The sequence below is a fragment of the Panthera uncia genome, chromosome B1 (genome assembly GCF_023721935.1).
Source record: "Panthera uncia isolate 11264 chromosome B1, Puncia_PCG_1.0, whole genome shotgun sequence".
NCBI lineage: Eukaryota > Metazoa > Chordata > Mammalia > Carnivora > Felidae > Panthera > Panthera uncia.
In genome coordinates, this window is record NC_064811.1 from 121,514,336 (window position 1) to 121,542,073 (window position 27,738).

The following is a 27,738-nucleotide window of genomic DNA, read 5'->3' on the forward strand; positions in this document are numbered from 1 at the left end:
AGAAGAAGAAGAAGAAGAAGAAGAAGAAGAAGAAGAAGAAGAAGAAGTTGGTGTTTCTCTATGCAAGGATGTGTACACCATTAATTAACACAATACTAATGTAAAAATAAGTCCTAGCTCACCTTGTCACAACTGTATTTGCAAACTTTCCAATACTACCTCTCAAAATGTAAATGTTTCTTTCCTAAATCTTGTTGTTCTGAGATATCCCTGAAAGAAAAATGTACTGACATAATGACTTTCAGCAAATTCCAATTACTTAGACCCCAATTCATAACGTAATCAGTACTTGGAGCTTGTACAAAACAGATCTCTGAACAAGATTCATAAAGGTCACGAGCAGCCTAATTTTCTGAGATTCTCTTAGCTATAAATTTGGCTAAGAGCTGGGATAGTATGGGAAGGAAGATAAGTGAGAAAAACACTGGTGATTTAACCTCTAGTGTTCCCTTAAGGACAAACATTTGTCACCTTGACAGCAAGGTGAAAGGTTTGCAGCGAGTGTGCTTATAACAGGACTCTCTCTTCTCTCTCCTCCCCAGAGACCTGTGATTTCTGAACAGACATTATCTGAACAGATGATGATGATGACACCGAGCCACAGGAAGGGCTGGGGAGGAAAAGAGGCTGAGAACCACATAACTCAGAGCCTCAAACTGAACCCCTGCCCCAGGGACCATCACAGAGATTTACCATTTGCTGCTCTTCTTCCTAAGGTTCCACTTGAGGCTGGAGTAATCAACCCTATAAATTACCAGGAAACATTCAAACAGTGTCCAATGTTAACAGCATGGATCCCACTGCTAATAATTATGAGTGTGCTATAAAGCTGAAGTAGGTTCTAGCCATATACTAGCCATATACATCTCCACTTTCTATACGAACCTCTAACATTTAGGGTATACAATTCTAATGTGGATGTCGGCTGCAGGCTTAAAACAGGTGCTAAGATGAGTCTGAATTTTACTCTTGATGAATACATGTAACCAAATTAGCATTAATATGATGACACCCATGCATCAAAATAACAACAACAATAATAACAATAATAATAATAATAATAATAATATCTCTATTTTGGCCTAGAAGCTAAATTGCTTACACTATTGTCAAAGTGAAATAAGAGGAGATGTTTTGAAAGCTAAGAACTTTTTAAAAAAGAATTAAAGTTACTAACTTATGAGCATTTTCGGTTCTAATTTAATTTCACAATCGGGCATTTATTTCTGTGCTCCTTCGATGAATGGAATTTTGTCTATGATACTATTTTACATTTTTACTTTAAAAGATATCTTCAGGGGCGCCTGGGTGACTTGGTCGGTTAAGGTCCGACTTCTGCTCAGGTCATGATCTCACGGTCCGTGAGTTCGAGCCCCGCATCGGGCTCTGTGCTGACAACTCAGAGCCTGGAGCCTGTTTCAGATTCTGTGTCTCCCTCTCTCTCTGCTCCTCCCCTGTTCATGCTCTGTCTCTCTCTGTCTTAAAAATAAATAAACGTTAAAAAAAATTTAAAAAAAAGATACCTTCAATGGGGGGTGCCTGGGTGGCTCAGTCAGTTAAGCATCCAACTTCAGCTCAGGTCACGATCTCATGGTTTGTGAGTTCAAGCCCCTCATTGGGCTCTGTGCTGACAGCTCAGAGTCTGAAGCCTGCTTTGGATTCTGTGTCTCCCCCTCACTGCCCCTCCCTGTTCGTGCTCTGTCTGTCTCTCAAAAATAAACATTAAAAAAAGATTTTTTAAAATATCTTCAACTGAAATTACTATAAAATCCAGATTGAAGCTATCACCCATTTTAATAAATATTTACTCTTCACCTAATCATCACTGACTCTAAGTACTGTCAGAAAAACCGAAATAATTTTTAAGAAGAAAATAAACATTTTAACAGAATGAACTCAAACAAACATAATTAATAGAAAAGTAAGGTCCCCTCATATGCCCCAAAGTGTGTGGGAATGGAGCAGAGTGGCAGTGGAAAGTTGTAGGCTGGGACACAGAAAGGATGAGATCATAAATTTAAAAAAAAAAAAAAAAAAAGGAGGAAGAGGAGAAGGGGAAGGAAGGATATTAATATTATTATTAATGATCAACCTAAAAGGATCTATACTGGTTTAAGATCCATGTGTCTTCCATCCATAAAGGAAGAACATACCAAGCATGCCCACCCCTGGGTATCTGCCCCTGGATGTCCCAGTACCACCATGTAACTAATATCTATCAAATCAAAGTTAATCATCTCACTCAAAATTATTCTTTTGTTTAAACTCCCTGATTTTGTTCATGACACCACAGTTATTAATCCTAAGATTTTTGGGTCCCCAGTCTGTTTCTGTTCCTTACATTTCCCGGCATTTCTACATAAAGATATTCCAGACTCTTTCATGAAAAACTTGGCCAGTAAAAGTCTCTAAGAAGGAAAAGTCTCTTATCTTTAAAAGATGAGAGCCCTTGGGGTGACTACGTGGCTCAGTTGGTTAAGTGTCCGACTTCAGCTCAGGGCATGATCTCACAGTTGGTGAGTTCGAGCCCCACATCAGGCTCTGTGCTGACAGCTCAGGGCCTGGAGCCTGCTTCAGATTCTGTGTCTCCCTCTTTCTCTGCCCCTCCCCGACTTGTGCTCCGTCTCTCTCTGTCTCTCAAAAATGAATAAACATTAAAAAAAAAAAAAGATGAGAGCCCTTACCTATTAGATTGCTGTTAAAATGAAGACGTGGCTGGGGTTTGCATCAAAGTAATACCAAAGCAGACAGAGGTGTAGAGGAAATAAGCCTGGAGTGAGTTAACAACTATTGAAGCTAAGAGATGAGTACACAAGGTTCACTAACAATATTTGATTTGATTTCTAAAAGCTTCAAAGCCTCTAACAGAAAAAATGTTGTTGTTCTTAAAGAACCAGATGTTTAGGAAAATACTATATCTAGGGAGTAGATAAAAAGTCTACATATGGGATTATACAGAGGGTTTTGGCCATAGGGATGAAGAGGGTCTTGGTGACATCGTTTCTAAAATAAACCAAATAGTATTAGGAGGAGCCACTTATGAATTCTTGTTAATGTACCAGACACTCTGCTAAGCATCTCAGAGACTCGATCTTATTTAATCTCTTTAACAGCATTGGGAGGTAGGTATCCCTGGTTCAAAGCTTGGGAGTGAAACTCCTTGTGTACAGGGCCTCACATACAGCAGGCATAAGGTTAATATTACTTTTCTAAGTAACTGAATAAATGACTAAAAAAAGCTTTTCCTTTTTCTTTTGTGCTTGTGGTTCTTTGTTAAAGAAAAATTGAAAGGCAGTAGTCAGGGTGTTCATCATTGTTTGTCTAGAGTTAGAATAGCCTACTTACCAATCTTTCATGCACAATCTCACCAACAAACACATTGCTATCAGGACATTTCTCTTAAGACACCACTTCTGGCATGATATACTCCTTGAAAACTCCTCAGTAATGTCTCACATGGTATCAAGTTCAAGTTTAGCCTTCCATTCAAGGCGCTTCATAATACAGTCTCACATAATTTCCACCAGTCAACAAGAACTGGCTTACTCTGGTAAGCATCCCTCCTTTCACTGTCTCTTGCCTGCGACTGCCCATTCATTCATTTACTCATTATATATTGGCTACTGAGTACCAGGCACCATATTTGCCATTATATAGATAGAGATAAAAAGAGAGGTAACAATGTGTATAACAGGTATGGTCCCTGCCTTTGTTGGACTGTATCCACTCTCAGGTTGATTTTCTCCACTTGGGTTGCTCTTGATTTTTAAGATCTTACATTTAACATGCTCCAGGGATCCCTTCTTAATAATTTTATGTTGTCTTGCTCTCCCTTTCTTAATTGATGATAACATACTTTTAACCACTCGAGTCTATTTTTTTCTTGTTTTTCTCCAAGTGTTTAACTTAAGCATATCTCATTCCCTCAATTACACTAAGTCTCTTAAAAAAAAAAAAATTGCGTCTTATAATCTTCATCACCCATTGAATGTAGGTCAACTGAATTCAATGATATGTACACAGCATGTCCTTAATAAATAGCTTTTGGTGTTGAAAAGAGTTTGGAATACTAAGTCAAACTAACAATAACAACGACCTAATTTATCTTCTAAATAGAGATACAAAAAATCTCTAAGCTAAAAAGGCGTAATTATACAAAGAAAGAAGAAAGGAACAAAAAGGAAAATTTTTGTTATATAGTATAACCGTCTCCCAGTCATATATAATACAGTAGGCCCTCGAACAACATGAGGGTTAAAGGGGCCAACCCTCCTTTGCAGTTGCAAATCCGAGGTATAATTTCTGACTCCTGAAAAACTTTACTAATAGTCTGCTACTGACAAGAAAACTTACTGATAATACAAAGTCATTAGCACATATTTTCTTTTTTTTCTTTTTTTTCCCTTTTTAAAAAATGTTTATTTAGTTTTGAGAGAGAGAGAGAGCGCATGAGCAGAGGAGGGGCAGAGAGAGAGGGAGACACAGAATCCGAAGTAGGCTCCAGGCTCCGAGCAGTCAGCACAGAGCCTGACGTGGGGCTCAAACCCACGAGCTGTGAGATCATGACCTGAGCCAAAGTCAGACGCTTAACTGGCTGAGCCACTCAGGTGCCTCTAGCACATATTTTCTATGTCACATGTATTATAGCATAGTCTTTTTCTTTAATTTAATTTCTTTAATTTAAACATCAGTCTTTTTCTTTAAATCTTGTTTTTATAGAACATAATTGAGACCATACATTGGCCAAATTTAATAGGGTTTTGCTAAGATGTCAATAATATTGATGAAAGTAAATGGAGTCTTTACTTATTTAACTTTTTTAAAAGAAAAATTATTTTTCAACAGTAGCAAAGATTAATATTCTGTATAGAGAAACTACACATGCATACACACACACCCCTATCTTTTACATTTATCTAAAAATAACAGTACTATAATTTAATCATGTGTAAAAGTGTAACGAAAAGGAATCTAATAACTTAATTGGCAGGCTTTCCATGTCAAATGTACCTTCCTCGCAGAAATCCAGCTGTGACAAATATTAGACAGGGTCTCCTTCTATGTATTACTTGTCCATTTTGGATTATAGCAGACTCTGTTCACAGGACACTAACATTATAACTCATCACAAACTAAGCCTATGAGATAGATTTTTGAATAGAGAATCAGTAATAGTAAGATCCCCTTACTCCAGTCTGGAATAAATCTCCGTATGTTCCTCAATTCTATTTATTCTGCAAAGCTTCCTCTCATCCTATGCCTTGTGGAAGGTATACTCCATTGACAAGAAAAGTCTGCAGTGAGAGCTCTGTGAGGGGGGCTGAGCCTGCGGATCTGTGTACTCCTCCCAGAAGCTACACTGAACCATCTTTAAAATACTCAGTGAAAAGTGACCTTTCCTAATGTAAGAACAATTATATATAGGAATATGGATGAATAAATATATATTTGAGTGTGTATAAAAACACTCCAAGAAGTTCTTTCATGAGTTCACTGAACACATAAGAATTCCATAAGTAGATATTATATATCTATATATTCTACATAAATATGTAATATATAATAGAGACATTATATATAGATATATAATATATTCTATATAATATAGATATTATGTACAGATATATAATACATTCTATATAATAGATATAGATACTATATATACTATAATATGCAGAATAATAAATATATATATTCGATGTTACCTTAAAAACATACTTTTCCAAACTAAATATTTTTTTTCTAAAATGCTAAGTTCTTGACAAGTGAACTATATTACCCAAATATTCCCCAAAGGGACTTTTCTTTGAAACTGAATTCTCAGATCTAGTTAAATTACTTTGTCTTTATTCTTTTGTTTTCACCTTCCTCCAATTCTGGAAGAGATATCTATTTCTTCTGAGCCCCTACAGAGTATAGCTTGGACAAACTTATCTCAGAATATGAATTAGACAAATGAATATTTGGCTAACAGATGGCATGGTTAAAACCGTTAAATGACTTTTTGATACATTTCTATCATGTATTAAATGTTCTAACTGTTCTAATTATATTATAGGATTTCCTTGAATAGTGACAGTCTTTGCCTAACTAACAGCACAGAATCTAAATCAAAATTATAATTCAAAACACCAAACAGAAGTGGTAAAAAGATCAATGAAGAAGAAAATCAACAAAGATTGATAATTTCCACAATGAACTGTTTGGGCTTGGGACTAGTCAAAACTCCAAAGAAATAAATGAGGCAAAATTAGAAGAATGTAGTATAACTATCATCAGGTTAAATTTATTCAATGATAAATGAATATGATAAAATCCACCCTTCTGGGTTTCATATTTGAACATCTATTCTTTCATAAAATGATGATGAGAATAAATGGTAGTTCTTATTTGGCAAAATAAGAAACTAAAGACATTAGGCGCTCCCCAAAATTTCTTTTGAAATTTACTGATGAGTGAAATTCAAATGTTAGAAAATCACTGACCTAGTTAAACTACCATATAAGAAAGACCTCTTATTGAAAATAATCTTTCAAATGTGAAAGGAGTTAAAGCAGATTAAAAAATTGTAACGGCCCCATGAGAACAGTTGTTAAATGCAGAGGAAGGCACGCAAGTTAATAATAAAATCATATTCAGACTCTGAAAACAAACAGACTTCCGGGCACTTCTAGTATAACAGTATACTATTTTCTGAAGGACAGCTCTTAGACACATAAGGCTGCATTTACTTTCCTGGCACTGTCAGTACTTCTGAAGGAGTGATGTTAATTTATTAAAACAACGTGGTGTTGGAAAAAGCAAGAAATCTACTATTATGAGGAGTCAAAATTATGAAAATTATAATATAACCATTAAAAGTGTTTCCACTGTGCGCCGGAGTTTTTATAATACACGAAAGTAAATAGTCCTCTTAGTAACTAGACGGGAACTGCAAATGAAATTCATGAAAACTTTGTCCTAAGTAAAACGCATAAGTGCTAGATACTTAAATAACTAGTATCTTTAACAATAAAATCCCTGTCCAGCTGAATATATGTATATGATCTACTTCAAACTCACTGATGACGACTAGAATAGTAAGTTGGGCTATTACTTCAAATAGATATAAAACAATGAACACACACAAAAATATTAGGCACTGAATTATATTAAAATACATAACTTCAAAATACCTTGCCAATTAAACATCTCTCCAGTGCTGTTTAACAGAACATTCTCCAATGATAAAAATGTTCAACATTCTGCACTAATACAGCAATTAGCAGTCACATGTGGTTACTGAATATGTGAAATGTGAGTAGTGTGGCTGAAGAACTGAATGTTTAATTTTATTTAATTTTAATTAATTAAATTTTATTTTTTTATTTTTTTAAATTAATTTAAAATTTAAATAGCCACATGTGGCTTGTGGCTACCATGTCAGTCAGTTCAGCTATATAGACAATACAAAATGGAAATACTAATGTATCTCCCTTATCTCTGAACTTGGCAATAAAGGAAATGCCTTTAAAACAAAGACATGTAAAATCACTTTAAAACATTAGAATGGTTTCAACATCAGCAAGACTTCACTCTAAGGTATGGCGGATCAATAAAAGGGCAAACCAGTTAGCAATGGAACCAGTGAGAAAATACCTAAAAGAAACCATTAAGAACACATATCTAAACACCATCTAGGAAAGAAGATCTCTGGTCCAAATGGTAAATCTGTCTGCTTCCAAGGGCACCATACCCTTGTTGTGGAGCCAGACACATTAACTTACAACCGCCTGACAGAATCAAACTTGGGAACTACGTCTCTACCTCTCTTTCCTCTAATTGCATTCCTACAAAATAAAATTCTTATCAAAATGTCTTTTCATGTGGATTTAATCATGAGGACAGAAGGCATCAACTCAGCTGTCTAAAAGTTTCTCATAATTATTTTTTCCACTCTTGATTGCTTTATATATCATTATCTGTGAATATGATCAACATTGAGTCCATCCCTGTGAGATGGAGACACAGAATCAGTTTCTGAAACAGGACCATAGAAAATTTACAAAGTATATGCCTTCCTGGTAATCAGAAGCCCAGCATCTTAAACAATGGATGATTCAAAAAGACAAAGGAAAAAAAAAAAAACAGTAATATTACTGGATACGATTTTGCTTAGGAGAGACATCATGCCAAGAAAAGACTTAAGCCAAGAAAAAAAAAAAAATCTCAGATCTTGGAATTTCCAGCAGAGAATGGAAAACTTCCTTAAGAATTGGGTAGCACCCAACTTCTCCTTCTTTAAGGAGAAAAACTTCCCCTTCTAATTTGTTTGTATTCTTAAAAACATGTGCCAAAATATATATTTTAGATGATTCACTACTTACAGTTCCCATATAGAAATGAATGAAGGTCGGGGCACCTGGGTGGCTCAGTCGGTTAAGCGGCCGACTTCGGCTCAGGTCATGATCTCGCGGTCCGTGGGTTCCAGCCCCGCGTCGGGCTCTGTGCTGACAGCTCAGAGCCTGGAGCCTGTTTCAGATTCTGTGTCTCCCTCTCTCTGACCCTCCCCCGTTCATGCTCTGTCTCTCTCTGTCTCATAAATAAACGTTAAAAAAAAAAAAGTTAAAAAAAAAAAAAGAAATGAATGAAGGTCAACAATGTCTAGAAAAACTAACAGAGATGCAGAAGGCTATTGGAGAGTTTCATTAGTTTATGATAATTTTGCCATGAGAAAATCTGCAGTGATGATTATGGCACCAGGTTGGTAGAATTTGAAAAAAAAAAAAAAAAAAAAAGCCAGACATGATGGAAGATTTGCTTCAAGATTAAGGGTTGTTTGTTGAGATTGCTCCCTGGGGATACCTCAATGTTACTTTTCAAATATATCTTGAAAATTCACATGAAAAAGAACAATAGCATTCTGTTACAAGAGGAAGTATTCTTCCTAATGTAGAGATTTTCTACTGTTACACACTTAAACCTTTTTTTAAAACCACTTGTGAGAGTTTTTACTCATTTTTTTTTTTAGAGCTGGAAATTTAACCTTCTGACTTCAACAACTGTTTGGCTTGAAACTACATGAGATATGAATCTAAAATTCTATACAGGGGCGCCTGGGTGGCGCAGTCGGTTAAGCATCCGACTTCAGCCAGGTCACGATCTCGCGGTCCGTGAGTTCGAGCCCCGCGACAGGCTCTGGGCTGATGGCTCGGAGCCTGGAGCCTGTTTCCGATTCTGTGTCTCCCTCTCTATCTGCCCCTCCCCCGTTCATGCTCTGTCTCTCTCTGTCCCAAAAATAAATAAAAAACGTTGAAAAAAAAAATTAAAAATAAATAAATAAATAAAATTCTATACAGACATTTGTTTAATGATACAGAATCAGGATTCAACCATTTTGAGAGAAAATGCCTGTCAACTAAAGGGCAAAAGACAGGAAGGCTTTATATTTCTCTAATGTTTTTTATGATCTGTACTCATTTTTTCTTCTTCAGTTTAAAGAAGTAGAAGTAAACGAAGAAAAGAAAGAGGTAACACGCCAATCTACTTTTTTTTTTTTTTTTTTTTTGTAAACAAGAAACAACCTTTCTTCTTCCTATTTTAATTACTGAAAAGACCAAAAGCTGTTCTTCTCCAAATCTGTATATCTCAGCAGTTATCTATCAGGAACTCCAAATGACTTATGAGGCTGCTATAACAAATACAGATGGTATGAATGTACTTTTTGGGTTATCATAAGAAAATGGGACCAACTTTCCCAGTAAAAAATCGAGTCTGATTAACTATACATCCCTTCCTGGAGTATCTTAAAATTCTGTCTCTTCTTTCTCCATTATATAGAGGTACATCACTCTCCAAACCTCCTCCAACCCAAGTCACATCTCTATTTTCTATATCTCATTTAACAAATTTTAACCCCTGACAAGATAAGACCAAAGTCAAAGCAATATTCTGAATTCTGCACCTACCAACCCCAAATGCAGAGGGCTGTAACACGATGCTTCTAAAGAAAGAACTGCATTAGCTTTCATATGCTGTCATATCGTGTTGCAAGTTCAAGTTATTTGCTTCCTCATTATCACCTTGGCTTTCTTATTTTCTTTCTTTTTCTCTTTTGGTAGTTTCTATTTTCTAAGTACTTTTAATGACTCTCAGATATGGATTTTATCCATTTTTTTTTATACACCATTGATTGGTTTTCCTGTTTTTCAGACTTAAATTTTTACCTCTCCTCTCTCCTCTAGGATACTGTACAATTTTTCAGTATTGTCTAGTAATTCAGCTCTCACTTGTCAATTTAATTACATATTTTACAAGTTGTTAAAATATAAACTTTAATGATAAAATACTTTTCCTTAATACCAAGAGAGCAACAATTCTCTACAATGCCATATAATGGCAATCACTTATTACATCCTCTTATTTATAAATCTGCAGCTCTTTATATATGTAGTAATCACACTTGTAGCAATCTTTCATGGAAAACTTTCTGACATTTAAAATCAATTATTTCAATGATAACAAGATATGGATTGGTAACAAATTATATAGGGATAATCTGCCATTATCTACTCACAGAGAGTTATCATAAGAAGAGAGTCTTACAAATTACCCAATATCAAGTTTAGATGTAATAATGAGTTTTCACTCCCATTCTAAATCAACACAGCGAATAGAAAGCAATATAAATTTTGGCTGTATCATATGTTTTATTGAAACTAAAAGCTTCCAATTTAAAATCATTTTAACATAAGTAAGAAAAATGTGATAATGAATTAAAATGATACCAGGATTTCTGTCAAATGAATTCAACATTTAATTGTAATCACTAACATACATTTAACTGTGTATCATACACAAGATATTTTACAATCTTAGATAGAAGAAGAGAGGTTAAAATAACATTCATTGAATGATTTCTATTTATGCGTTTAACAAATAATTTTTGAGTGCTTACCATGTGCCAGATACTATATGTGCCGTGGCTAGAGCAGTGAACCAAATGAACCCAAACAACCAAAACCAATACCTGCTTTCATTTCCAAAAAGGGAGACAGACAGTAAACATAAGTAAATATGTAATATATTACAAGATACATATTTTAGGAAAAAAATTAAAAGAACAGGATGATAAGAACTGCCAGAGGTGGGAGAGAATAGAATTTTAAAGTAATTATGCTAACCAATTATAATCTTGATGGAAAGCCTTCCTAAGAGCTAAACAACCATTAAAAAAAAAAAAATGCTGGAGGCAGTCTTCAAGGGGCAGATGGTCTTTAAAGAAGAGATGGATATGATATGGAAAGGATGAAATAGTGTAAGCAAAGAGGCAAGAGGAGAGGGAGGAGAAGAGTGAATCAATAGCGAACAGGGGAAGGAAAGAAAGGTGCCAGAGAGAGAGGGGATGGGCTGCACCAGGAGGAATCAGCACTGAAGGGCCAGTAAGGCGGTGAGCAAGTAAGAGCCACTGAAGGCACTGGAGCATGGGGCTGACATATGAAAGTAGTTAGGTGAAGACAGCTAACCTCACAACAACGTATAGGGTGGTGGTGAGAAAGAAGGTAGAATGTATCATCTTGGCTTTTGGAAATTACCAGAAGCACAATAATGTTAATAAACATCATCTCTCCCAAATGAATGGATAAAAAGAGTAACAACATAGGCTTTCAAATGAAAATAGGAACATTTTAGAAAATAACTACTTAAAAGACAATTGCCTGAAAGATAAGAAAACTAAACCAAAAATATTGGCCACTACACCAAACAGCACTATAAACATGGTGGAAATTTTTAACTTAATTACATTACTTATTAGAAAAATCACAGAAAAAGCTACCCAGAAGAAGTAAGTTAAGTGTAGTTCTGTCAAAAGAGAAAGAAAACATATTAACTGTAGACTCATAGTATAACTGTCAGTGGACGTGTAAAATCCGAATCAATGCTCATCTCATGGAGATCTGTGAGGCTTTGACTTTAATTTCCAAGACACTGTGTTCACATCCTGAGATTGTCCTCCCCTGACCGGTAGAGCCCGTTCAATGATAAAAGTTAAAGTCAAATGGATCAGGTTTTTTAAATTACAAACTTATTTTTGGAAAGTCCCCTATTATTCAAAACTCTATTTCACCTGCAATCTTCCAAATAGAAACATTTTACTGTCGATTTGTGTGACTATCTGCAGATTAATTGATAAAGAGCAATAAGAGGTTTCTTTTTTTTTCAATATATGAAGTTTATTGTCAAATTGGTTTCCATACAACACCCAGTGCTCATCCCAAAAGGTGCCCTCCTCAATACCCATCACCCACCCTCCCCTCCCTCCCACCCCCCATCAACCCTCAGTTTGTTCTCAGTTTTTAACAGTCTCTTATGCTTTGGCTCTCTCGCAATAAGAGGTTTCTATAATTTTTACTCTTCTATGTACATACCCATTTACACTTCAAACAAATAATCTTAAGTAACTGTATTAATGTCATGTGTAATATCCTAAGATGGAGAAATAACTTTTAACAGTCATGAATACTGATCTAATTATTTTCAGGGACAAGCATACATGTCACTATGTAGATATGAAAGTAACACTACAAAGCTGGGCTTACGAGGAAAAAAAAGAAAACCAGTAAGGACAGTAACAACATAAATTGACTTCTTTAGCTAATGACACCATAATCAGGTGAAGTGCTTTCAAACTTACTCATATTTACTGAACTCTCATATAACAGGCTTTGCTTTTTAACATATATCAGATATACACTGTGTCTATAAAACTGGAAGAAAATACATGTGAAATTTTACCTGACATTGTGATTAGAAAAGGGCTTAATAAGTATAAAGGCTATGAAAAAAAAATCCATTAAGGGAAAGGTGAATACATTTGACAGACATGAAAACTTTAAACTTCTACAAACATATGTAAAGTAATGAATCCCAATTTATACGTGGCACCATATACACACATGAACTCAAACTGGAGCAAAGACCTCAATGCAAAAACAAAACCTCTAAAACATCTAGAAGAAAACATCGGGGAAAAATCTTCGTGACTTTGGTCTGAATAAGGATTTCTTAGAAAGGACACAGAAACCATGAACCATAAAAGAAAAAAAATAGATAAATTGAGTTTTATCAAAATTTAAAACTCCTGCTTTTTGAAAGATACTATTAAGAAAGTGAAAGACAAGCCACAGACTGGGAGAAAACACTTGCAAATACATACCCCTAAATGACTGCTATCCAGAATATATTTACAAATTCACAATCGAATTATAAGAAAACACCTCCATAAAAAATGGGCAAGAGATTTGAACAGATATACAGATGGCAAATAAGTACATAAAGAGATGTCCAACATCATTAGCTATCAGGAAAATACAAATGAAAGCTATGATAACAAATTACTGTACACCTATTAGAATGGCTAAAATAAAAAATACTGCTAATACCCTGGGCTGGCTAGGATGTGCAGCGCTAAATTCCTCAGACATTCCTGGTAGCAATGGTACAACCACTCTGGATGATGGTGTGGTGGTTTTCTGCAATGTCCAACATACACTTACCATGTAACTCAGCAATCCTACACCTAGGTATTCCCCCAGAAGAAATGAAAATATACATCTACACAAAAACCTACACACAAATACTTATAGCAGCTTTATTCATAATTGCCAAACATAGGAAACTATATGACGTTCATCAACTGCTAAACTGATAGTGCAATACTATTCAGCAATAAAAAGGAGTGAGCTACCGATAGACACATACAACAGCAAAGGTGAATCACAAAAACAAATACGAAGTGAAAGAAGCCAGAATCAAAAGCCTACACATGGTGTGATTCCATTCATAGGACCTTCTGGAAAAGGCAAAGTATAGGGCCAAGAAAGAAATCCAGTGATTGCCAAAGGCTGAAGATGGGGAAGGGGACGACTGACTACAAAGAGGCAAGAAGAACTTTTGGGAGGGATGGCAATATTCTTTATCTTGAGTGAGGCGGTAGTTACATGACTGTTACATTTTGTCAAAACTCATAACTGTACATCTAAAATGGGTCGATTTTTCTGTATAAAAATTACATCTTAATACATCTGACTTAAATTTTAAACTTCTGTCAATTAAAAATCATCTCCTCTCACCCCTCCACACAAATAAATTAAAAGGTTGAACACAGTGGCTCCTGAGTGGCTCAGTCGGTTAAGCATCCAATTCGATTTTGGCTCAGGTCATGATCTCAGTTTGTGAGCTCAAGCCCTGTGTCGGGCTCTGCCCTGACAGCACAGAGCCTGCTTGGATTTCTCTCTCTCTCTCTCTCTCTCTCTCTCTCTCTCTCTCTCTCTCTTCCTCTCTCTCTGCCCCTCCCCTGCTTGTGCTCTCTCTCTCTCAAAATAAATATTTTTTTTAAAAAAGGTTCAAGACAAACAAGCAAAAATATTTGCAATATGTGAAATAGAGTATTCATATCCTCAATATAAAAAGACTGTTTTGAAACCAAAATAGGCATCCCAAAAGAAACATAAGTAAAGTATATGAATAATTGACAACAGAAGGATCTCAAATGGCCAATAAACAGATAATAAAACATCAACTTCTCAAAAAGTTATAATTAAAGTAAAACAAGGGTTTGCTAAAACTTTTAAAAAGTAATAATTAGAGTTGGTGATGATAAAGAAAAATGAGTATTTCTGAACGTCTACATATTCGGATGATAATTTTTTTTTAATATTTCTGGATGGCAACTTAGCAACATCAAGAATCCTTTAAAAGTTTGTAGCATTTTACTCAGTTTTTGTTCTCTTAGGGACTCCTCCTAAGATGGATAATTAAAAGGGAGAATCACAAATATTTATGCACAAAAATATTGTGGAAGCTTTTTTTTTTAAATAATAGTAGAAGAATATAGACAACCCATATGACTGTCAATGGAGAAACAACTAAATAAATATCATACCCTGTCCAAAAGAATATTATTATTATTCATTATATAAAGCAAAATCAAGTAAACAAGGTAGAAATAAGAATATGAGGAAATGTGTATAGATGTTGTTAAAGGGGAAAGGTAGAAAATAAAATCGTCTATATAATGCAATTCCAATTTTATTAACTATATGTACAAAATACATAGGACATACACCAAAATGCTCAGAGTAGTTATATCTAGGTGATTCTATCTCTATTTTTCAAAAGTTCTATAATAAACATATAATAACCACTGTAGTAGCTTTTATGAAGTTAATTCTTAACACAATGATGTAACACGATGTTATATGTAATAGAATAAGTTATACATACAGTAAGATACTTTTGTAAGTCAGTTTTTGATGTAGTTACAAACTGAATCTGGTCTCTGACAAAACTGCTTTTAAAAACAACCAAGCTGGCAGACACACAAACTTAAAATCCAGTTTTCCTTACAGCTGTAATCAAAATGGAATGGTTTTGTTTGTTTGTTTTGTGATAACTGGAGATGATCGTCTACTACCTTACCCGACGTTCTGTAGTTATAAGAAGTGGTCACCAAACTTTGTGGGTCCAAATCATCAGTTGGCAACTAAGAATCGGTTTGGGGAACTATACTGTGAGAAATGCCATTTAAATCCAGCAAGTTTTACTCTCCTTTTGGAGTTCTAGAACCTCACCCAGAGCCTAGCACATAGTAGGAAGTCCACAAATGTTTCATTAAATAAAACTGATATAAGGTCAAACAGTGACATGAAGTGAATTAGAGCTAAAAAAGCTGATGTCTCATTTTTTTTTATTTCAAACTACAATCTGCCATTTCCAATAACACAGACGATTATTTTTGAGAAGTACTAAATGTTTACTCAAAAACCTGAATCCTCAATGGAATTTAGGTGTCTAGCATTGCTTTCATCATAAAGATCAGTAATCAAACGAAACATTCTTTTTGGTTGGTAGAATCCAAAAGTTGATATAGTTCATGCAACCTCAGATGCCCTCCTGCTTCTTTCCATATGTCCCAATTTATTTTGGAATGGCAGTGGGGTCTTGAATCAATGAGGTATATTAATAATGGAAAATTATTAATTTTCCCTCTCCCCTGCCTGCCATGGGATTTGACATTCTCACCTTGAGAATCTATAATACAGACAAAGATAGAAGAAACCTCGTTTGGCTCACCACATTATTATCCCCAGATCCCCCAAATATTAGCTTAATAAATAGAGTAATCAAGTAAGCTTCTGGTGTGGAGGAATGAGAACTATCTCCCACATTATCATTACTAATTATGGGTATCTCCTACTAATGGTCATAAACTCAGCAGTTCTGTAGTTGGCTGGATTCATATTAAGGAAATGTAGTCATTTTAACCAACCTAACCACTAGGATCATGTTTCTTAGGAGACCATATCCTGCCCTCCCCCCATTTACATTTATTTATTTTTATCTAACTGGGTATAACAGCAAGTATTTTCCAGAATGGTATTTTAAAAATTAATAAAAATAGAAATGAAACTACATGGCATTTGTTAAAGGGTAATAAAATAACTTCAGTCAATTGGCTGGTTCTACACCAGTAGATTTCTTTAAATAGTAATGAAATCATTGCTTTAAAAAAAAATCCATCATTATTAAAATAAAAAAAAAAGTTGCCTCAGCCTCCGCCAAAATTAGATTTGTAAGTTGCTGGTCATTCCTATAATTAAATCTATGTCACAAATTTGCAAGAAAAATGGTCACTGTGACTAATGCATTTACTTGCCACACAAGTCCTGTCAGATGACACAGACAGAGCTTAAACAGAGTAAGGTTTCTATACATTTTTATTAAGTAACAAAGACCATTTTTAATCACAGCACTTCAAACACTAGTCTGCTTTAGAAACAAACCCAAATGTAGCTACAGCAGGGTTCTCCTTGCCAGCATCATAACTTATTTACCTCTGCAAACATGTTTGGCTCACATGCATACCGCTCTTCTGGACAAATGTTACATGGGAAAGAACTCTGACAAAGAAACAATAACATGTTCAGGTTGCTAGACTCCCTGGTTAGGACCTTTCTTCTTTTGACCTCCCCAGATGGTTCTAATTCACCTCTGATGAAATGACTAAGAGATGACTTTAGAGAGAACAGTGCTGAGCAAAGTGGAAGTCAAAGCAAGATGACATAAAGGACACATGAGCAAAGAAGTAGTGACGAGACCTTCTCCCTTTTCAAAAACTCTTTTCAATCTTTTAGATTGCAGGAAGAGGCTGTTTTGGGTTTGGGACCAGTACTAATTTTACTTTATTATCAAAAAGAGGACAGGCTATGAGCTCAGAGACTTATGAAGGCAGCAGTTTAGCTACCAATTAACAATAGTTTTCTTTTCCATTTGATTTAATTTCACTGACCTTCTATTCATGACAAAATTGTTTTATGTGTTGATGTCAAGTTTCACTTTTTAAAAAATATTTATTTTTGAGAGATAGAGACAGAGCATGAGCGGGGGAGGGACAGAGAGAGAGAGGGAGACACAGAATCCAAAGCAGGCTCCAGGCTCTGAGCTGTCAGCACAAAGCCCGAGCCCTCGAACCACAAGCCCATAAGATCATGATCCAAGCCAAAGTGGAATGCTTAACCAACTGAGCCATCCAGGTGCCCCAAGTTTTACTTTTTAAAAAAGTTAAATTTTAAAAGTGAGTTTTAGACGCACCAGTCTGGCTCAGTCAGCGGGGTGTGCAACTCTCAATCTTGGAGTTGTGGGTTCGAGCCCCACTTTAGATGTAGAAAGAACTCAAAAAAAAAAAAAACTTTAAGTGGGTTTTAACTTAATACAAATAACATATTGACACGGCAAAGGTCATAAAAAGTGCCTGAAATTTGGAAGACATTGCTTTGAAGGCAGTTCTTGTCTTCCCTCTTTTTAAAATCTTTTATTGTTATTTTCTTCACATATTTGCTTCAGTGTCTAGGAGAGTGCCTTGAATAATGGACTCTGAGTATATGTGTGTTAATTTTATATCCTACCTTCCTATTTTGTCCCATACTAATAAATAACCCAACTGCATCTTTTTAAAGAATAAGTAGTCTGTTCTTAGCAATTCAGCTTTTATAACATTCATTTGCCCAAAAAGGTGATTCAATGAAATATATAGCATAACGATGGGCTCCATTTTATCAAGGGAGAAACCTGCTTCCCATTGTCTGAACAGAGTTCATAAGGTATTTTAAAACCCAAAATAGGTTATTTTAAATTCTAGTTTTATCAAGTCCTTAGCAGTAAGGAACGAACTTGAAATAACATTCTATAAGGTGGTACTGAAAAGTGTTTAATTGTCTGCTCTGGAATGTAAGCTCAATGAAAATAAAAGCCTGTTTTATAAAAAAGTCATGAACTTTTGGGGGAAAACCAAAATCACAACTGAGTAATTTGGGTTGGTCAGGATTTTAAGCAAACAAAGAAAAAAAAATCAGCGTAGTTTCCAGTGTTACACAAAATGAGTATTCCACAAACATAAACAAAACTAGAAATTGACATTCTAGATTTAGGCGAAAGGAAAGCTAATGTAACAGTTGAGTCTTCTCTGGTTACAACCCTTAACCCTCTTCATTAATATTTGAGATTCTTGCTCTGATTTTTAAAAAGCAATCAATGAATAACAAAGTAAATGTGCTTCCTCTCTGACCATGCTAAGTGTGGCTTACTACATTTTTGTATAAGAAAGCAAGAATAAAACAGGTGGTAAACACATATCCTGAGTTATTAAAACATGTCATTTGTGTTTGGAATTTCCTTTCTTCAAGCAACTTTAAGAGTATCATTTAACTATTCAAATCTTACTACAAAGCTGGGTAGTAATGGCAGACCAGCCAAAGCTGAGAGGGAAGGCAGAACAACAATAGAGTAAGGGAAGAAAAATATATTCTGGCTAGTTATTCAGCTTAAGGCAAGGAGTTCCTTTTAACCCCTATTTGTTTTAGAATAGCTTCTGCTCATTCCCGTAATGAGCAGAATTACTTTAAAAGAATTATTTTAGAAGAATTACATAAAATCAACCCATTTCTTTATACTTTAAATGAAGAGATTTAGAGAGTAAATAATAACTCTTACAGATATTTTTTAGACTTGGTGTTATACATTCACAAAGATGATTTAATTTTGCTTATAACTCTTTGCTAATGTTTCAGAATCCTTACATTTATGAATTGCTATGATGTCATATAACACAGTTATTAGAAACTCAATTTGGCATGATCAGCTTTGTCACTCACCAAGGTTTCCTCAGGAATTACCAAACTCCCTCAAGAGTTACCAAAAATAATAAAATAGGCTGAGGAGTCTGAAAGGCAAAAGCTCTACCTTTTCCTGTCAAACTTTAACCTATAATTCTTGAAGACATGGAACCATTCAATTTAGCCCCCAAACCAAAAATGCCAAAACTCTAACAAATCATGTGATCAGATTTTTTTCAACACAGTTAAATCTTTTTAAACGAAAGAGAGGATTTTTCAATTGCAATTGTTTTAAAAGTTGCCAATATCTATTTTTTAATCTTTCTTTTGATGAGGAAGCAGCACAGGAGATGGTTGAACTTGAAATGCCTGATGTTATACAGAAAAAATATATATATACATATATATATATATATATTCTTTTTACAACAATTTAGTTATTCAGAGAGGTGGCTATCAAATTTTATTAAAATCTCATCAACTGAGAAAACTTAAAAGTTATTATACCTCACAATTATTGTAAACAGAACAATTTAAATGAGAGGAGGAGATAATGACATTAACTTCTTAACTTAAAGCAATCCTCTGTGGCATGATTTTAAAATATGCTCTTGGTCTGAAATTTATGTAAATTGAATTCATCTATCATTGGTTATTACCAGCTTAGCTACATTAGAAAAAAACAAAACACAGTTTTCTGTAACAATTAGTTCTTAAAAACACTGTGTTTTAATTAGACCTGGGACATTATTAAACTAGCTATAAATATGTACAGTATTTTATGGGGTATACCCAGATGTCTAAAAATCAACAAAAATGCCCTCAGAGTTCTTTCTTCAAAAATTCATCTAAAAAAAAGGCTTTCATTCAAAGTTTTAATGGAATCTGAAGTAAATGCCCTTTTTAGATTCTATTTACGTAACTACAAAAGAAATGGTCACTTGTAACTAGAGAATAATCAGAGAACAATCATTAGTCAGAGATAAACAATTCTTCATTTTATAGATGTCCATGGCCATGCCAAAAAAAAAAAAATTCATGGATGAGCTTGGAAAAAACTTAGATCATACAAATATTTTATATAAATTATCCCATTTAATGCTCACCACAACTGTATAGTTTAGGTACTATCTACTCCATTTTATATATAAGGAAGGTTATGTGATTAGGCTAGTAATTCAGTCAAATGAAGATTTAAGCCATTCTGATTCCAGAAACCATAGTACTACCCCTCCTCCTAAATTTTAAGAGTAAGTGAATATTTTTCATTTATAAAGAGAATTCCAAAAACACTATAACAAGTACTATCCTTTACGAATTAAAAAATAAGAAACAAGTGTTGGTGAGGATGTGGAGAAACAGGAAGGTTTGTAAACTGTTGGTGGGAATGCAACCTAGTGCAGCCACTGTGGAGAACAGTATGGACTTTCCTCACAAGGTTAAAAATAGAACTACTGTACAATCCAGTAATCACGCTACTGGGTATTTACCTAAAGAATAAAAAAACATTAATTCAAAGAGATACACGCACCCCTATGTTTATAGCAGCATCATTTATAATAGCCAAATTATGGAAGCAGCCCAAGTATCCATTGACAGATGAGTGGATAAAGAAGAGGTGATAGATCGATCGATCGACCGATCTACAACGGAATATTATTCAGCCGTTAAAAAGCATGAAATCCCACCATCTGCAACAACATGGATGGAGCTAGAGATTATTATGCTAAGTGAAATAAGTCGGTCACAGAAAGACAAATACCGTATTATTTCATTCACATTTGGAATTGAAGAAACAAAACAAACGAGCAAAGGGAAAAAAAAAAGAGAGACAAACCAAGAAACAGATTCTTAATTATAAAGAACAAACTGATGGTTACCAGAGGTGTGGTGGGTGGGGAGATAGGTTAAATAGGTGATGGGGATTAAGGAGGGTACTTGTAATGAGCACCGGGTGATGTACAGAATTGTTGAATCACTATATCGTAAGCCTGAAAATAATACAACAGCATAGTGTAGGCCAGAAAATAATATATAAGTATGTTAACTATACAAGAATTAAAAAAAAAAAAAAACTCGATAAAATTTTTAAGTAAATTAAGTGAAAAATGAAAAAAAAAAAAAAGAATAACAAACTAAAACATGAAGGTTACAATTCAGGATTTCCTTCCTCTAAAATAAGTCCTTTTCCCAAGCCCAAATCAAACACCAACTTCTCCCTGAAGCCTTCTCATATCATTCAACTGAGATTAATCTTTTCTGACCTCTTGGCAATTGCTGTACACTGCTCACATGAAGAAAGTGCTAGCTCCCTTTTAATACTTATTCTCTTCTTTCTTAGTAACAGAAATCCAATTTTTAGCTCTTAGCAACCTGCCACATGTCCCAACCTCTCCAGTGGCTAAGTAGGATTGCTTGAGTAAGTTCTGCAATAAGATATGACTGCAAGTATGATGCTGGAATTCTAGGAATGCAAATTAAACAAAGCAAACTTAGATTTTAGGAGAGCTCTGTGCTTTCCCAGGATAAAGACTTTACTGACCAGGTATCTTTTTTGGCTGGAGCTCCAGCAGCTGTCTTGGACCATGAGGTAAGCTTGAGGAAGGAAAGTGCAGGCTGTGGAGGATGGAGGAGAAAGATAGGTATATCCATCCACAATGAGACCATGAAGCCACCATGCAACACTTGGACAGCCTCCTTCCAGATTTTACATAGTAGAAATATAAACTTCTATCCTGTATGCCACAATTATTATTTTTTCTGTTAAATAATCTGAAACTAATTCTAATGGATTTAGTCCAGACTCATACATAGTTCATAATCCAATTTGTTCATAATCCATAGTTCGTAATCCATAATTGTAACTATGGGGGGGGGGAAGAAATAGAATTATTATTTCTTATAACACTGGAACAAAATATCTCCAGTCATAATTTGCATTCTCAAACCCTTTCTGGTAACTTTTAACTTTGAGAAAGAAAGGGGGTAACAGGGGCTCCTGGGTGGCTCAGTCGGTTAAGCAAATGACTCTTGGTTTTGGCTCACGTCATGATCTCATGATTCGTGAGCTGGAGCCCTGCATCGGGCTCTGCGCCGACAGCGCGGAGCCTGCTTGGGATTGTGTCTCCCTTTCTCTCTGCCCCTCCCCTGCTCCCTCTCTATCTCTGTCTCTCAAAAATAAAAAATAAACATTTTTCAAAAAGCGGGTAACAGAGGGGGAAGGAAATATGGAAAAAGACACTTCTGCCTCTCTGCCATCACTCATGCCAGTTCTCCTTTCTTCTCTACTAGCTAAATCCTACCATACTTCAAGGACCAACTCAGCAAAATGGCTTCTGTCTGACTTTCCAATTCAGAGTGCCTATGGCCTGTGCCATTTCACAGTCCTACATCATCTAGTAACATCTTTGGTTTGACCTGTTAACTTTTACATTGTATTTTTCTGTGAGTCATATCCACAACACAGTGGGACCCACATCATGTATCTTGCACCCTCCACGGCTATTAGAAAACCATCTCTGTGTAGTAGGAGATCACTAAGTACTTTTGATTAGTTGAATTAAAATAAAAAAAGAGGAAAAAGAGCAGAAGACTAACGAGTGAGAATGCACAACTTCTTAGAAGTGCAAGAGTAGAATAAAGATCCTAAAGAGTCCCTAGAACAGGTATTACTTTCCTGGACCTTATCAAATAATCAGGCCTGGGAGAACACATATTCCGATATGTTCACTGTTCACACAATCAGTGCAAAACTCAAAACCATACTTAGTGAGCTTGTCCTCCAACTAAGGGACGGTGTATTTAAGTATTTTAGTTACTTAGACAATTGCCTCAAACTTATTTTCTCAATTACTGTAGATGTTTAAAGAGTAAGAGATTCAGCTTAGAAGTCATGCTTTGGTAGTGGATGTATATGATTCTAAACTATATAAAAAATCTGGCTTCCAGCAAGATCATATTTTACAGATATTATTTTGTCAATTGTGACAAATAATGAAAAATAATACTTAGATGAAAAAAACAATTTAACAAAATACTACTGAGTCTGGAACAAGTAGCTCAAGAGCTCATTTCCATTAAATAGACACTATTAACTCTCTTCTAAAACCCAATAATACGACATCAGAAATAACATTACTACTTCTTTAAAAATAAGGTCTACTCTAAGCATAAATTTTGCAGAAGCTACATCATTTAAAGCTCTAGAACATCGGGACCTTCAAAGCTGTGTAGCACTACATAGAATTAACATCATGTAACAACACGTTTAAAAGCTCCAGCTACATTCAGATGCATACAGTAGTGACATAAAGAGCATTTTAAACAGAAGTAACTGATATTTTGCCTAGACTCGTGAACTATTTTATACCCTCCTGATTTTATTCTCAATTATTTGCAAATCACTGTACTTCATATCTGTTCATGAACTATGGACCTAAAAACACAATATTCTAATTTATTTTCATGAATTTGGCAAAGTTTTAGGGAGGGCATAAATAAAAGTAATTAACAGAAAACTCAGTTTCTTTCTCATTCTTTCATAAAACAAACCAAGTCTTTGTTATATCATTATTTAAAAAACGATTGAAAACGCTACAACAGAATCGTCCTTAGAATTCTATTAGCTCTACTTATGAACACTGAACTATTTTCTAACCTTTATACCATTTATAGTTCACATGTCAAAAAAATATTGCATTTTCCTCCAAATTACTCATTAATTATTTCCTCATTTCAAATTTTTTTCACACAGATTTCTCAGAAGCATCCATGACAGTAGCTTCTTTGACAGTGAAATGAACAAAATAAATGACATGTCAACAAGTAAATTAGCATTCCCTTTCTGACCAGCTGGGTCATGTTTCCTTTTCAAAATCCTTAGTCCCATGATACAAAATAATAATAATCTAAAAGACCTCATTAAATGATCAATATATTGACATAACTTCTATAAGGAGATACACAGTGTTTTAATTGATTCTTGAATCCATTAAATGGAATATTAAACCCAAGCCTCCAAATTATAATGTAAGAGAACATTTCCTTTACTTATTAACTAATTTCTTCAGGGTATGGTTAACGGCACATAAAAAGATTCAAAAACTTTTATATTTAATCCAATAGTAAAAAAAGTCCCAATTTTCACTAAAGCTTTCATATAAACAACATCACAACAAAAGTTATTATAGACAAGTTAAACCATATTTACTTACCAAAAAACTTCCAAAGGCTGAATTAAATATTGCAGCTGCCTATAAAGAAAATAAATAGGGGGAAAAACTCACTGAAAGTAAATAGGAAAAAGAAAAGCAAAGATTATCATTCTCCCATCCCCCACTATTCAAAACCCTAAAACATTGACTCTATAAAGCAAAGTTAGTCACTGCTTACAAAAATTGCCAGTGGCCTGTACTTTACTAAGATAGATGAGCTGCAGCTTAGGAATTCATAAATAATGGGTCTCAAAAGCAAGCAGAAAAGACTTGCCAGGAGATGTTTTGAACCTATATGACACTACCAAAGAATCATCACCAATAGTAAACTGAAATCTTGTTATTGGTTTTGTTAGTTGACCTAAAACAGAGGTTGATATATTTGTTAAAAAAATTTTTTTTCATGTTACCGGGCAAAGAAAAACCAGAATTGTAAAGCAAACATTAACTACTCTGCATCAGGGAGCATATGTCTTACGAGCTACACCCACCAAGTGAGATCTGTTGTTCCCATACAACACACATTAGAATGTGAACAATGCTGCTAAGACGATGTACCATTAATGCTAAAGGAGAAACAAGCAAGAAAAACTTCCACTTGGTGTTCAAAATTCAAAGAAGAAACATTTGACTTTGCGCTTACCTAAACATCCAGGGATTACATAGTAGATGTGATACAGTTCTTAACTTTAAATCAATCACTATATTCCATGAAGCTACACCTGAATCCTGAAAGCTTCTCACATTACCCAAAAAGGATAAAAACTTGTATAACATCCAATCTGATGGGGGAAAAAGGAGAGAGAAAGAAAAAATAATAAAAGGCAAAAGGAAGGGTAGAGAAAACCTATTGACATCTCCTGTAGATCAAGAGCAGAATTAAATTAATCATCATGGACATTAGCAGCCACGTCGTAGTAAGAAAAGGATGTCAGTTTAGCAAGTTTGAATAAAGTCCAAAGCCAGGCTAAGAGCTGTAGCTGAAAATGCCTTCTGCTCCAGAAGAAGATGCAATGAGAGTGCATGGGTAATGAGATCCCTGGCTCCAGAGAGCTTAGCTCTCCTATTCAAGTTCATAATTAATTCAAAGCTTTGATAATTTCATTAGATTTCTTCTTTGCTGGCCCTATCAATAAAAGATGGCACTGGACCAGAGCTCCTCTGTGGCATAAACATAGGCACAGGCACAGACCAAGGAAACCTTTGCTTCCTGACAGGGACAATGGCATATGGTGTTCCGTGTTGTACAGGGAGTAGTGGAAAAAAAAACTTTGGCTAAATAAAACATTACAGATGACAATTGTAAACTATGGCAACATATTTAACCCATCTTCCTGGAATTCCATTATGGATGATTCAGGAGAAACTTGTATGTGTGGAGAAAAATAAGTAAAACTATATAAATAAATGAGTCGTAGTGAGATCAACTGGAAACACTGCCTTCCTTCCTACAAAAGAAATGCACCTTCCCCACAACCACCGTTTATTTCTAGACCCTATTTTGTGCTTAAAATGGATTGATCTCTTTAGTAAAGGAATGAGGTATTCTGCTTTGAGCTTCTCTCTTCCAAATGTGTTTCTTTCGTGTTCACCAACCTTATTCAAGGTAACTAACGGTTTTGGCTAGTATTTAAAAACAAGCAAACAAAAAAATCAAAAACAAACAAACAAAAACACATGGATTGTTAGAAGTAAAAAGACTCAGAAGTCAAAGTAAAATAAATCAACTACCAGTCATCAGATCAAATTACCATTTTCCCACTCCAACCAATTCTTTTTAACCCAAACACAAGCAATATATTGTATGTGGATTGGCATTTTATAAAATAATGGCGATGACAGTGACGTGCTGTCTTAGGCACCCGAAGATGCTGCAAGCCAACTTCTTAGTTGTTCTTCTGCTGGTGCTGGTGCTGATGCATTTGAACCCACCTATCCTGTCACTTGGTGCTCCCATGCAATGAGCTCTGGCATTCATTTGTGAAACAGCTAATTTGTGATCCAAGGAATACTCTGCATTCTGGGTATCTCAAGAACCATGTGAAATTGGACACTGAACCAAGGATCTTGAGCTCAATAGTGACAAATAATCAACCTAATAGTTGACTTAATTCTACTCTTGCAGCATATAAAGGAATTATGTTTTCCAGAGTCCCAAAGAGTGATGATAAATATTTAGAGAGTGTTTCACTCATACATAAAAGGCATATATGTCTTTAGACTTAAGGAGGAATTTCCAGCTCTTCAGCACGATGTACAAGGCCTTCCATGAATAGGTCTCTGTCCATCTTATTTCTTGCCTCCAATTTTATATCCCGACAATACTAAACCACTTGTGATTCCTCAAACTCATTGTGCTGTTTCTTACCACCTTGCTCCCTGGCCTAGAATGCCCTTCCCTCTTCCTCCACCTAGGTAACTCCCACTTATATTAGCAACTCCTTCCAAGCAGCTTTCAATCACCTCCTCCAACACACATATATCCTCACTTCTAAGTGGACTGAGTGTCTCCACACCTGCTGCCACAACATCCTGAGCATACCTCTGCCATGGCAATTGTTACACCATTGAAATAACCTATCTATTTACATGCCTCCTGGCCTTCCTAGAAACTAGAGTCTTCTGAGGAAGGAATCTGATGAAGCTCATCTTAAGCACCTACATGTTTATCTGCTGAATTGCTGAAATAAGTAAGATTTCCAGAAATGTCTAAAGTCTACCTCTTCTGCTAAGTTTTCCTATATGTTTGGCAGAATACAAGGATTGGCAGAAGACTGGATCTGACACCTGGCTCCAAGCCAAGCAAAAGCAATGACAGATCAAGACTTCAGTCTCAACCCAATACAAGCATCTCTTTCACAATATCTTGTTTTATTTCCTTTAGCCTCCCTATTATGATCCAGTTATATACAGTTACATAAATATGTTTAAATAAACAATGTTTTAAAATTTACTACTGCTATGTAACAATAGAGTTAGTGAGATAAAATCTAGAATTACCAAGGAATACTCTGCAGCCATCACACTTCAACAAAGCAGGAAAGAATATCCAATGGGAAAAAGACAGTCTCTTCAGTAAATGGTGTTGGGAAACTGGACATGGACATGCACTTTCTTACACCATATGCAAAAAATAAAGTCAAAATGGATGAAAGACCTAAATGTAAGACAGGCAACCATCAGAATCCTAGAGGAAACAACAGGCCACAACCTCGTTGACCTCAGCTGCAGAAACTTCTTACTAGACATGTCTAAAGGCAAGGGAGACAAAAGCAAAAATGAACTACTGGGACCTCATCAAAATAAAAAGCTTCTGCACAGTGAAGGAAACAATCAGCAAAACTAAAAGGCAACAGATGGAATGGGAGAAGATA

At 35.2% G+C, this 27,738-nt stretch overlaps 1 protein-coding gene across 2 annotated transcripts in view; it reads right to left on the reverse strand.

Moving 5' to 3' along the window:
- The window catches only part of SLC10A7 (solute carrier family 10 member 7), a 251,551-nt gene that overhangs the window by 151,319 nt on the left and 72,494 nt on the right, over positions 1 to 27,738 (reverse strand). Inside the window, exon 5 of one of the 2 annotated variants that reach the window (XM_049632258.1) lies at positions 24,365 to 24,403. The exons of the other annotated variant lie outside the window; for it this stretch is intronic. Within the exon in view, the coding sequence (XP_049488215.1) occupies positions 24,365 to 24,403 (39 nt within the window). The remainder of the gene's footprint in view (positions 1 to 24,364; positions 24,404 to 27,738) is intronic. 2 annotated transcript variants of the gene reach the window in all.